The 13,955-nt window shown below is 36.8% G+C and overlaps 1 protein-coding gene across 2 annotated transcripts in view; it reads left to right on the forward strand.

The window, feature by feature from the left end:
- Window positions 1-13,955, forward strand: part of kalrnb (kalirin RhoGEF kinase b) — a 172,171-nt gene that overhangs the window by 46,172 nt on the left and 112,044 nt on the right. For both annotated transcript variants that reach the window (XM_087256077.1, NM_001327989.2), the window contains 4 exon segments: window positions 3,516-3,638; window positions 3,783-3,974; window positions 8,326-8,498; window positions 12,100-12,274. In XM_087256077.1, the coding sequence (XP_087112203.1) occupies window positions 3,516-3,638; window positions 3,783-3,974; window positions 8,326-8,498; window positions 12,100-12,274 (663 nt within the window).

Genomic DNA, 13,955 nt, shown 5'->3' on the forward strand with positions numbered 1-13,955 from the left:
AGGGAGAATAATGGGGATATTGTTGGGGTGAATTCCGTTGAGAGAGATGGTTAATTTGATTTTAACGTAACCTTTTTTTTTTTTTTTTTTTTGCTGAGCTACAAATAGTCAAATGAAGTTAAATGTTATCAGACTTTTAAAAATGTAAAAAAATGTCACTTGACAAAAAGCAACGCACAAGACATCGGATAGCAAATCAAGGCAAAGGTAGGAGCAGGTCGACTAGTGTTTTCAGTATTGAACTCCTTTGTGGTATAAATAAGATTGTTTATATTTTTCTGTAATAGTAAGTTCATTATAAAATGTTAAAAATAATCTTCATTTGTTAATATGATTTAACGCAATGCTTTCATGGTAGTTTTAAATATTTGTGAATACATTAGGAAATTACCCATGTCAAATTTAATGTTACACCATATGATATAATCGGTTTGGTATGTGTTCGGCCCACATTGCTCAATCAAGTTTGGTCTTTGGCCCTTTAAAAGAAAAAGTGTGGGCACCCCTGTTATAGAGGCTGTATGAGATCACCTGGACAGAAAAAAATATGATACTCATAACCTAAAAAAGAATTTTTAAAAGAAAAAGGAAAATCTTAAAAGAAGTCTGATATTTCACAGCACATTATTTCAGAAAATATCAGGACAATTAGAACAAAACACATCAAGTGAAAAAAGTGAAAGTGAAATGCAAAAAAGTAGAATCCAAATACATTTTAACACTAAAATAAAATAATAAAATAACTATATTATGGTAAATGCATTGGTGACATGAAATTGGATTTAGCATGCATGACCTAAGATGATGCATTATGTAAATCATGTACAGAATCACTTATATATGCATGCACACATATGCACATACAGTCACGTGCATGTGCAGTACTGTACTGTATATATTCCTGCATGCACAAGCATTTGCTCTGCGTACTAATGCAACATCTGACGCATTTGACCCTAGACTCACAAGCTGTTGTTTTTAGATCTTTGCATGCAACGATGTTTCTCGAACAGCAGAAGAAATATCAAGTGCGAAGAGTATTAGAGGAAGTGACACGGACTCTGACTCATAGAGTAGACTGAGATTGCCTCAGCGTCCTCGAGGGATGGCAGTATTGTGCTTGGCCTTCAGTCAATACTTCCAACAATACAATCCACTTCCTGTGGCCATCGCCTTCAGGGGCTTTTTGTCGTAACTTCACCGGTTCTCTGTCAGGACTGTGTTATTGCTTTGATGTGACTGGATCCCTTCCAGGTCCTCTTTAGACAGAAACGAGGCCCGCTCCAGCATTCAGTTTGTGCAGTGAACTAAAGAACTTTGACTTCTGACTGAGGAAGTTTGTTGAACCTTCTAAAAATCCCCCTGAGGGTTTTTAAAAGACTTTTTAAATCTCCGACTTGTTGTTAGGATGTGTAAAAATGCCTTTTTTTAATAGAAGCATCACAAATTAAGCAAAATAAATGTTAAAATGTAAAAAAAAATGTAAAAAATAGCCTTTTGCCATATATGTCTTATAAAAACATTCATTCATTTTCTTTTCGGCTTAGTCCCTTTTTTAATCAGGGGTCGCCACAGCGGAATATACCGCCAGCTTATCCAGCACATGTTTTACGCAGCGGATGCCCTTTCAGCTGCAACCCATCACTGGGAAACTTATATAAACAATATATTTTAAATGAATATAAAACATATTCAGATGTGTTTTTAATGCACTTGGCTGAACCTGTGATTACTTTTACCATACTTAAACAGAACTTAATTACATATTTGTACACATTTGTACTTTTTCTACGTTTTTAAAAGCTAAGGCACGCTACTACATGTACTTTAATACTTATTTTAATACATTACCAAATTACTTTTAACAAAACTGACCTTTTTTAACCTCAGTACTATAATGAAGATAAGTGTAAGTAATAGGTAATTTACAGTGTCAAAGATTCTTAAAAGATATACACTAACTGACAAAAGTCTTGTCGTTTTTGTAATAAATCATCTGTTGAACTGCATCCCGATCATCATAAATACTGCATAAGAGCTATTGGAACCCGCATGGACCCAAGATTCCCACAAAAACCAGTCAAGTTTGGTAAATGAAAAATCATGGTTTGAGGTTACATTTAGTATGGGATTGTGTGAGAGATCTGCAGAGTGGATGGCAACATCAACAGCCTGAGGTATCAGGACATTTGTGCTGCCCATTACATTACAAACCACAAAAAAGGGCAAATTCTTCAGCAAGATAGCGCTCTTTCTTATACTTCAGCTTTCACATTAAAGTTCCTGAAAGCAAAGAAGGTCAAGGTGCTCCAGGATTGGCCAGCCCAGTCACCAGACATTAACATCATTGAGCATGTCTGGGGTAAGATGGAGGAGGAGGCATTGAAGATGAATCTAAAGAATCTTCATAAACTCTGGGAGTCCTGCAAGAACGCTTTCGTTGCCATTCCAGATGACTTTATTAATCAGTTATTTGAGTCATTGCAGAGAAGTATGGATGCAGTCCTCCAAGCTCATGGAAGTCAGACACAATATTAATTCTTTTTCCACTGCACCATGACTTTATATGCTATACTGTAATTTTTTTCTGTTAAGTGACAAGACTTTTGTCTAAGCAAAGTCAGACCTTACTGTCCTAATGAAATCATTAAAAATCAAGGCATGATCATATTTCATTTTGATAAAATAAGTGTAATCTAGAGGCCTTTGCCTTTTGTATGAGCCACTTCTGATACCAAATGATCAACTAGAAGTTAAATTATTATTAGTTGTTCTTAAAACTTGGATAGGTGACAAGACTTTTGTCAGGTAGTGTATATGTTTTAAACACAAAGTCCTTTTGTTAACAGTGTCCACCGGGTGTGGTAATAAACATGGTTATGAAAGTTTACTTTTAAGAGTTTTTTTTATTTTATTTTACTCATATAATTTAATGTAAATCAAAGGCGGCAACACCAAGGCTCCAAAAATACAAATTTATTAAATTAAAAAGGCTGACACAGAGCGTGTAACGTTTCGAGCTGCCGGCTCTTCATCAGACCTGTCAGACCTGTTTAGTTGCACTTTTTGCGGTTTGGCTGAGCACCCAATTAAGAGAGATGTGCGTGCTTTTGTACAGTTTTTACTCATATAATTTAACACAATTTTTTTTTTTTTTACAAAGGAAGGGAACATTCTCTTTTATTTGAGACAGACAATACAAAGTTATACTAAATAATAAAAAAAAATCAAACAAAACAAAAACATTGTGCATTTATGAAGTTGGCTTCACACAGGTTAGTGGGCTTGACAAACCACTCTCTCTGCCTCTCTCTCTCTCTTAAAAGAAAAACGTTCACCCTAATTACTCTAGCACTAAATTCACTGAGTACAAACCATTCCAAATAATTAGCACCTCTTGTGTGTATTGCTTCCTGTTCTTGAATCTCTGAATGCCTCCTCAATTGTAAGTCGCTTTGGACAAAAGTGTCTGCTAATTAATTGACTTAATGTAAAAGTAATATGTGTGTGTTCAGGTCTTGGACTGGATTGAAAACCATGGAGAAGCATTTCTCAGCAAACACACAGGAGTTGGGAAGTCTGTACACAGAGCGCGAGCGCTACAAAAACGACATGATGACTTCCAGGAGGTGGCACAGGTTGGAAACTGCTTATTTTATTTTGTGCGCTTGAGAGGATCAAATGAGCAGGAGCTGTGAAATCTTATATCAAACTGTTAACATTGCTCTTAATATTCATGGGCGATGTTCTAAATGTACTCTTCCCTCTCTCGCTCACTCCAGAACACTTATACTAATGCGGATAAGCTGTTGGAGGCGGCGGAGCAGCTAGCTCAAACGGGCGAGTGTGATCCTGAAGAGATTTACGCTGCTGCTCATCACCTGGAGGTCAGAGTTCAGGAGTTTGTGCGGAGGGTGGAGCAGAGGAAACTGCTGCTGGATATCTCAGTGTCTTTTCACACCCACACCAAAGAGGTAGAGCACACACACACACACACACAAACACTACACAGGACTTCTTAAAAAGCTAGCTGTGACTGATCTCTGTTCATGCGTGAGAGATTTTGTTAGTAGCTCTAAAATCCACTTACTGACTGATCGCACTAATTATAAACAAAAGTGAATGGACAAAGCCGACATAATGAGATACTATTTAAACAGAGGCTAATATTTCTGACTGTAAAGGAGCAAACACTTTGCAACTATTTATTAATGCCCTAACAGCTACCCAAAACTTAGGGGGCTTTTTCACCTAGAGGTTTGTTTTGGAACCTGGCACGTTTGCACCGTTTGCTTAGTTCGTAGGGCATATGTGAACACCGTAGTTGTGCTTGGATCCATGCCAAAACAGTCTGTCCGAGACAACCTGAATAAGGTGGTCTCGGCACGGTTATGAAAAAGCAAAATGATTCGAACCAGCTTATATCACAGTGTATTATGGTTATGCAATAGTCAAATATGGCTATATGAATAGAGAATTATGAGTAGGACGGGATGTCATCATTTATACCGCTACCGGTTTCATGTCGAATACGAAAGTGAATGCAAGCTGAACTAAGGGTGTCACCATTCTCCAAATCCTTGTTTCTATTACATTTCGATTCTAAAGTCACGGTTCGATTCTCGATTTAAAAAGAAAAGTTTGAAAGCACTAACTATGCCATTTTAAGATTTTTATGCAATAAAATAATATCTAACCTTTGTGTGCTGTAACAGTCATGATGCTCTGTGTTGCTCTGGAGGTCCAGCAATCTGTAGTCAGGGCTACTAAATGTGCACTGCTAAGACTTTCTTCTTCACATTATTGTACATAGAGGGTCAGCTGTCACCGTAGCTGTGAGATGCGTTCTACTTGGGATTTCGTTGCGTGGTTCTAGCATGCTAATTAAATGCCCAAAACGCAGAGTTTTCTACATGCATGTCCGCGGCCATAAATACTATATTTACAAATACTCCTTGTAATTGCCTTTGCACGTGTTGCGTTACTTGGAAGTTTTACTCCTGATGAAGACGGGAGAGTAGGTTGTGTTAAACTTGTCGGTTTAACAGATAAATAATTTTTTTTTTGTTGCCTGCGGAGATGCCCTGCCATGTTAGTCATGCTGCTGGTGGAAAAATGTGGTATACGTACATAGCAGACCTTGCAAACTGTGTTTTTTTTTTTGTCGACAACACGAACATTGTCAACATAACTAGAAATTCCAAATACTTCCACACCGGTGACTTCAGTGAAAGAGGAGGGGGTTGAGTTCTGTCGACGGGTCTCCTGCGTCTGCAGTTGCCATGTTATCTTTTGGCTGTTTGTTGCTGTACTTCAACAAGCTTGTTTTTTTTTTCTCGCATGGCAAGCCAAGCTGGCGTGACATGGGAGCGTGGCAGCATCAACGATTCCATTTTTTTATTCGATAATCGATATTCGATAATATCTAATCCGATTTAAAAACAAAATCTTGACACCCTTGTGCTGAACTAATAAAGAGTGCTGTTTATCCCTTAGGAAAATTGACTGAATTTAACATCTGGTATTTTTTTCATATTTTCCTCTTATAATATTTTGTATTAGACCTATTGTTTTGTTCATTTCTGCACTGATACATCGAAAGAAAGATCTTAATTTAGCTGCTTCATGATCTGACTGCAGTCTCAGTTTATCTGTTTATTTTCTAGAAAGTCTATAATGCATAATTCTAGCCAACGTTTTTAAGCTCATAATTAATAATTAAAACAAAAGTTATTAAATGTCAATTGAAATGAGGCTATGTATGATAAAGTCGTACCTCTTATTTATATTTGGTGACTTATTTCTCATCTTCAAATATTCACGAGTTCACACTTAGAAATTGCTTGACGCTATTAGCAGGTTTGGCATGCTGTTCTGCGACAAAACCCTAAGCTCTGAGATAATTGAGCCCAAGGCTCCCACCTGGTCATTAAGCATGTAAGGAAGTCTGAGATCAGGTAGGTCTCGAAAGCTCCCCCTGGTAAATGGAGAAAAAGGATGAGATGGGGTAGGGCAGTTGGCTTCGATTAATCGGATTGGATTATTGCTGATTATGGATGAGAGAGCAGCTTCGATCAATCATGTCACATGCTTCTCTCAAAAATAATTTGTAAAAAATAATGATATTAGACAGCTGAGTGGAATCCGACTGTGAAAAATAAACCACAAAACTCTGACCAATGTGAGGACAGTTTACTCACACGTGACATGATTGATTAATTTTGATCAGCTTACAATCTTTGCCATATGAAATGGAACCGCACCAAGAAGAAAAAGCAACATTGTAACAATTTTAATCCTTGTTTCGGAATAAAACAATTGATCTACAGGTGTGAAAGCACCCTCAGTAAGCATCTAGTATGCCCTGCTACCAGTCTACTACACATTTGAGCGACCACCTAGCAACATCTTAGCAATCGCCTAACAATTTATATTTATTATTATATTTTTTATAATTATTTTTTAGAGGTTTTTACCTTTATTGATAGGACAGTGGAGATATAGAGACAGGAAAGTGTGGGGAGCAGAGATAGGGGAAGGATCAGCAAAGGACCTCGAGACGGGAATCGAACTCGGGCCGCTGCGAGCACCTCGTCGCTATGTGTCGACGCACTAACCACTATGCTATTGGCGCTGACACAATTTATAATTATTTATCGCTTATTTTTCCAGGAAGGCCCCATTGAGATTAACAGAAATCTCTTCTTGCAGGGAGTCTTGGCCAAGATGGCCGTACAGAAAAGATTCACATCAAATATTTGGAAAATATGACATACAGCTCACAAAATGAATTTTATGATATAAACAAAATGATCATACATTAAGCTCTTAATTAAAACAACAACAACGAGCCATGTCTACTTATGACATGTATCTGTGGGCTTTTTTTTAAATCTTGGCTCATAAATTGGTCAAGTTTATTGTGGTTATTAAAGTGGTAACTATAGCAAGTTTTATATAGCATATAACAAGATTTATTTTGGTTTATAATGGACTTATACTTGTTTGCTGCAAGATCTGGCAACTTAGATGAGTCACAATTCACACCTCTTTTCCTGTTATTTCTTGCTTCATGCAGCTGAATATTGTGCACATATAGAAGAGAGACTCATTCCTATGATAATTATGCCACTAAAAACTATTTTTGAAGAGGGTTTTGTGAACGTGGCTTTCACTACTCCATTATTCTTTGATTTCAAATTTAGAGGGAACCACTAAAACAGCTTAACAGCAGCCTAACAATCTTCAAGAGCATCGTAGTTACAACAAATAAAAACTTCCAGTACTCATTAGCAACTTTTAAGCAACGCTATTACAACTAATTAGCATTACTATAACAAATACTGCTTAGTACAACATAAATCACCAATTGCCTAGAGCAACCAACAACAACACCACAGTAACTTCTTAGCAGCATCCTTGCAACCACACCACAATGTCATTGCAACTACCCAGAAGATCTAGGAAATAACGTCCTGGTTGCAAGGCAACACTGACAATCACCTATCAGTTTTAGGATGACTGCAACAAATAGCCTGAATATACCACCCAGAAGACCAAAGCAACTGCAAAGGAAATACTAATGGCCTTTTCAACCATATATCTGACATATATCTGACTGTGGTTCTGTCTATCTATCTGTACTACAGTACTAGGTTTCTATCAAATGGTCATTTTCATAATTAAAACAATGTTCAATCAACTAAGCATTCCTTTCTCTGATTAATCAGTAGGCTTTAATTGATTATTTAAAAAATATTCAGTTAAAATAATATTAATAATAACTCCTTACATTTATACAGTGCTTTTCTGAAAACTCGAAGTGCTTTTTACACATTTTTGGGGGAAATCTCCTGAATCACCACCAGTGTGCAGCATCGCGATGGCAGCCATATTGCGCCAGACCGCACATCCCACACCAGCTGATTTGCAGAGAGGAGACAGAGTGATGAAGCCAATTATGATATGTGGATGGTTAGGAGGCAGTGATGGAAAGAGGCCTGTGGGCAAATTTGGCCAGGATGCCGGGGTTAAACCCCTACACTTTTCTGAAGGACATTCTGGTATTTTTAACAACCACAGAGAGTCAGGAACTCAGTCTAACTTCTCATTCAACAGTATTTAGCGGTACTTGCTCACTTAGCAGTATAGAGTCCCTATCATTATACTTGTGCGTTAGGACCCACACAAACCGCTAGTTGAGCGCCCCCTGCTGGTCTCACTAACACCTACCAAGCACTCTGTTAACCACCTGGTTGCCAGGCAACAGACAATTACATATCAGTATATCTGACTGTGGATCTGTCTGTCTCTTTTTGCCTCAAGCTGTGGTCATGGATGGAGGACTTACAGAAGAGTCTTGTGGAGCCGGTGGTGAACTCTGAGTCTGTGGATGCCGTTCAGGAGCTGATCAGACAGTTTCAGCAGCAGCAGAGCAGCACGCTGGACGCTACGCTCAATGTCATCAAAGAGGGAGAGGAGCTCATTCAACATCTGCGGTGAGTTTGACAACACTCAGATCTGTGTTTATTACTATGTATGCGTTGAATGGTCATTTTGATAATCAAGTAATACAACCTATCTGCGATCAACTAATCATCAAAAATTTATTTTTTAAAATATGTTTATCAAACTTTTACAAAAATAGACAGATAACTGTACAGGAAAATAAAACACAAATAGTACACACGATAAAATAAAATAAAAAATAAATAAAGAAATGAAATTAGACTGAATTAAATATTGAATAAAAACATAGTTACAATTGTATATAAAATACATGTTGGATCATTGTAATTTAGAAATAACCCATGTACACATGTACATCAACAAATCATGAAAATATAATCCAAAAATCTAAATACAACGCAGTTAGATTCATTCAATCAAAGGCTTAGATTGTCTGTAGAAGAAGTTGTACTGGTGGGCGACACTGTGGCTCAAGAAGTGCTGAAATACTCAGAGAGTCCTATGTCTTAGAAAAAGTACTAGAATGGGCATTTAGTGTAAACCTAATTTTTTCCAAATGAATGAAGCACATTTCGTTGCACATCCAGTTGTCAAAAGTCGGAGGGAAACTTCGTTTCCATAGCAGAAGAATGCTGATAATGTCATTTTAATGAACTTCAAGCCCACTAAATAGACCAGTCTCCTTTAGGCTTTCTGCGCTCCATAGAAGCCATCAATAGTCTAACTGCTCTAATTATTGCTTTCATTATGGCCGGTCATTGACACAGTTTTTAATGAGGAGTATACTGTATTATACCATATTTTACAGCATATTTAAATTTGAGTTCTGTCTTTTTGTGATCAGTTTATGTCATCTTTAGGCCCCCTTTGTAATTTTGCGAAAGCCACCTTATGTTCTCAATATCTCTTCATAAAAACCACTGCTGAGCAATTCCATGCAAGAGTCAACCTTGCCATAAAAAACATTTTTACCAAAATAGTAAAACTCTTGTTTAGGCTAGAGGAAAATGCTCAAAATGCCTCTGGCAATGTTTTTTAAACCAATATATTTGATTAACCAAAGTCACACAAGTGGCAATTTTAGATCTGTCACATCTGTGACGGCGAGATGCCACATCAGGGCAGCACAATAAAGGAAAAATCTGATATTATAATATTACATTTTTCTGTGTTAAATATTGCAGTTTGGTATATTGTTATAGAATAATTTGAATAGCACTATTGGTGTGTTTTTTCTGAGTCCAACAGTATTCAGATACAGAAATTAAATTATCACTTACTTTGCTTTGTCTTGTTTTTAGTTTAATTAATATTGTTTTGCATTGTTTACTTTTCATTTTTTTCCTATAACAAACAAATCTATCAGCAACATAATCTTGTTTTCGCATTGAAATGTCGATATTTGGACTAGAAACAGGACAAAAATTAGAAGTAAAAAAAAACTTCTTATTACGTAAAATGAAAATTTTGTATAAACACTGTAATTAAATAGAATTCCGTAGCTCCTGGTCAAGTATAATTCAGACTCAACATTACATATCTTGCGATGTGACTATTGCGGATGCGAATATTGTGATATCAATTAGGGTTGTGTCGCATCTCGATCGCGATCCCTGTTTACACTAATATGTCTTAGTTTTAAAATGCCATTTTAGAACAAAAACGATCCACGTCCACACTGGCGTTTTACCTAGAATTTCTATAAAGATCTCCCTCTATACCGCTGAAAACGCACAATCATGTAAAATAAAACTAAACCAATAATTGTAAAACAAACAAAAAATGTTTTTCCTGTAAAAGAATGGTTTGAAGGAAAATTAACTCTCAGTTTTTAACCATTCTTCTTAAGAAAAATCAAGATGTCTGCCTTTTCTGACAGAAGTCGGGATATTTCTTGGTTTATTGTGCTCCCTGCAGTTGAAAATACCCTTTTTGAGTTGCAAATTGCAGTTAAATGCAGTAATGTTAATAATTTTCATTAACGTGTTCACATAAATGAGTTAATGGTGTTTTGGGAGTCAACTGTGTTTTTAATACCGTTTTGGCGCATCTTGCAATGTAAAAACAAGCAGTTTTTTTTATATATAGTTTTTTAATAAACAGTTTATTATTAGGCTATTCATAGGCTATATTTGTAAAAACATTTTGCTTTGCATTAATGCTTAAGATTAATTTAGGCTACTGCAGAAAAAATACTGTTTTCATTGTAACCGAATGTGTGTTTAACTAATAATATTATATTGTTTAGGTGATTGACTGCTGAAATAACGGTGTGATTGATGTAACATTACCGTTTGTAGCTAGGCTATTAAAAATGATTTTTTAAAATAGCAGTTAATGCACTTTTAAAAGGTACTTTCAAGAAAACAACTTGTTGCGTTTGTTGCAACAGACATTGTCACTGACCACTCGGGAAAAACAACCTGTCTGGTTCACTCCGCAAGCTTACGAGCTGTGTGTGCACGAGTCTGTGTTGCGTGCTATGTGTGTGCGCTTAGTGCGAGCCTCCACTGAGTGCGTACCCACAGCCGAGAACTGTGACGGCTTTTATACTTGACGTGCTCGCCGGAAACACAAACATTTTTCATGTGAGATTGCCAACTGTGCAGACTAATATCAAATATTGCAAATTAGAAAAGGTTGGTCAGTTAAATATGCTACTGTATGTAGAGTTTATTCAGCAATAATTCTCCAGCACTGATAGCAGAACCATTAATGTCAGAGCTTATTGGGTCACACTTTACAATAAGGTTCATTAGTTAATGTTGATTAATGCATTTACTAACATGGACAAACAATGAACAGTACATCTACTACTGTATAGTTACTTCATGTTAGTTAACGTTAGGTAATGAGTTAACATGAACTAACAATGAACTACAAATACAGTAGTTCATTGTTAGTTCATGTTAACTCATGGTGCATTAACTAATGTTAACAAGCATGGACTTTGATGTTAATAATGCATTAGTAAATGTTTAATTATGATTAATAAATGCTGGACAGGTGTTGTTCATAATTAGTTCATGTTAGTAAACGCATTAACTAATGAACCTTATTGTAAAGTGTTACCGCTTATTGATACTTCGGTCTTTTATAATGTTGCACCGATACCGATAAAGTACTGAGTTTTGGGATCATCCCTACTGTAAACTAGTAAAACTATCCCTACTGTTTTTTTGGTTACATCTGTAGCGCATGTTTCTTCATTTAATACATACAAAATTTTTACAGATTGATATTTTCCTGTTCATACAACGTTTTGGAAAATATAAACTGATGTTTCAAAATAATGTTAATATACTTTCTAGTTGTGATTTTATGTTTTGAGATTTTACTTTAAATGCCACATCTATAATGCTGGAGTTGTCCTCCTCTGAATTTTTAATTCCAAATGTTTCCCAATTTATTAGCAAAACAGCTTTGAAAAAGAATGAATTTTGCAACCGAGCTAACCTGAACCATTTTCAGCTTTGCAGATCGATTCTAATTATATTCTTTTCATATTGCATGTGAACGGGTCTGCACGTGCGATGTCATGCTGATATACTGGTTGCGGATTAACGTGGCCTCTATTGATATTGATTTGCTCTTGGATGTGTTGGCGTGGGTTTGTGTGTGCTCAAACAGGGACTCAGCGTTGGCCTGTAATAAGCTGCCACATGCCAGCTCCGTGGCTCATATCGAGGGTGTTCTTCAGCAGTTGGATGAGGCTCAGGCTCATATGGAGGAGCTTTTCCACGAGCGCAGGATCAAACTGGACATCTTCCTGCAGCTCCGCATCTTTGAACAGTACGCCCTGGAGGTGTGTGTGTATGTGTGTGTTTGATGATGGGCTGAACCGAAGTCATTATCAGTCTACCTTTATTTGCACAGATGTGCTTCTGCACTGCCTGCATTTGCAAGCATGTCCAGTTGAAGGCAGAATTATTAGCCCTAGATTTTAAAGTATTACTACTTGTCTATGAATCACTAAACGGCCTAGGACCTTAATACATTACAGATTTGCTCACTGAATACAAACAGATCCCTCAGATCATTAGGATCAGGTAAATTAGAAATTTCAAAAGTTCAATTAAAGCCGGGCGAATCCGCCGCTAGCCACTAACAGCACCCTCCGCTGCTGGAATCAGCTTCCAGAAATGATCAGATGTGCTCCAACATTAAGTACATTCAAATCAAGACTGAAAACACATCTGTTTAGCTCTGCCTTTAGTGAATGAGCACTGTGCTACATCCGACAGATCACACTATTATGTCTTTCTTTTTTATTCCTTTAAAACCTGTTTTTAACACATTTTAATCTGTTTCTATTCTGTTTTTAATCATTTTTATTTTCTTGTTTCTTTTATTCTTGTTTATGTAAAGCACTTTGAATTACCATTATTTATTAAATGTGCTGTATAAATAAAGAGTGTTTTATTATTTTAGTGTAAATTATATACTCATAGTTTTCATTTCTCCTAATAAAGTGTAGTAACTACCCCTACACCTTATAGATATATACTTTAAATATCGCATACGGACCTTGAGCATGCGTCAATAGTGCCGCCACATTTGTACAGTGGTCCCAGGACAAAAGTCCTTTAACCGCACTAGTCAAGACTAAAGCCAATGTGAAGATGCTGGACTTTAGCAATGTGTACGGGTTTAGTAACGAGGAAACCAATAAAACAAAGCACAAAGGCCGAACATTTTATAGGTAAGATTTCGTTTATTACGTTTTCATATGAACTTTTGTGCTAAATAAGTAACATTATTGATCATAATACAGTCACTTACTGCATTCACAAGGCAAAGTAGCACCAACATCCACTAAGTTCTAGGCTTATGCTAGTTTTTTTTGAAAAAAATAAGCAAATATTGTAAATGAAACATGACAATAAGATGCTGCCAGAAACTTGTATTATTGTCAGCTAAGTAAACGAGTTGTTCATAACGGCGATCCATTCACAAACGAATCGCTCCCTCCGTCAGAATGAGAAGTGAAAACAGGAGAGGGGCTGTGTTTCAGAACAAGGATTAGATCAAATTGAACAGGGAGGCAGGATAATATATTTCCATGCACACAAACATGCTCTTTCTTTGCTCTGAATGGCCAGACTTCTTTTGCACCTTGGTCCCACATTAATGTCTAAGGAGCGCTACCCTGTACTAAATTGGCAGCTTTATTGACGCATTTTTTTCAATAGACAACAATAGTGTAGGCGACATCTATTGTAAATATCTATGCCTACACAGGGCTCAACAATAAGGACTGCCCGATGGCCCGGGGCCAGCGTGTGAGATGCTCGGGACAGTAGACAGGATCCTTACTGGCCCGATCGGGCCACAAATGCCCTGTCATTAAAGTTTCATTTGCCTGTGAATATTTGTCAAACGCGTGCAAATACAATCAGAATAGAGAAACCGTTTGTGTTTTTAAGCCTTCAAATGCTACCTTCTCGGTTCCTCTTATCTGATTGGATGTTGTGAGCATGCTATCT

Source organism: Danio rerio, chromosome 6, assembly GCF_052040795.2.
Source record: "Danio rerio strain M-AB ecotype USA chromosome 6, GRCz13ab, whole genome shotgun sequence".
In the NCBI taxonomy this organism is placed as follows: Eukaryota; Metazoa; Chordata; class Actinopteri; order Cypriniformes; family Danionidae; genus Danio; species Danio rerio.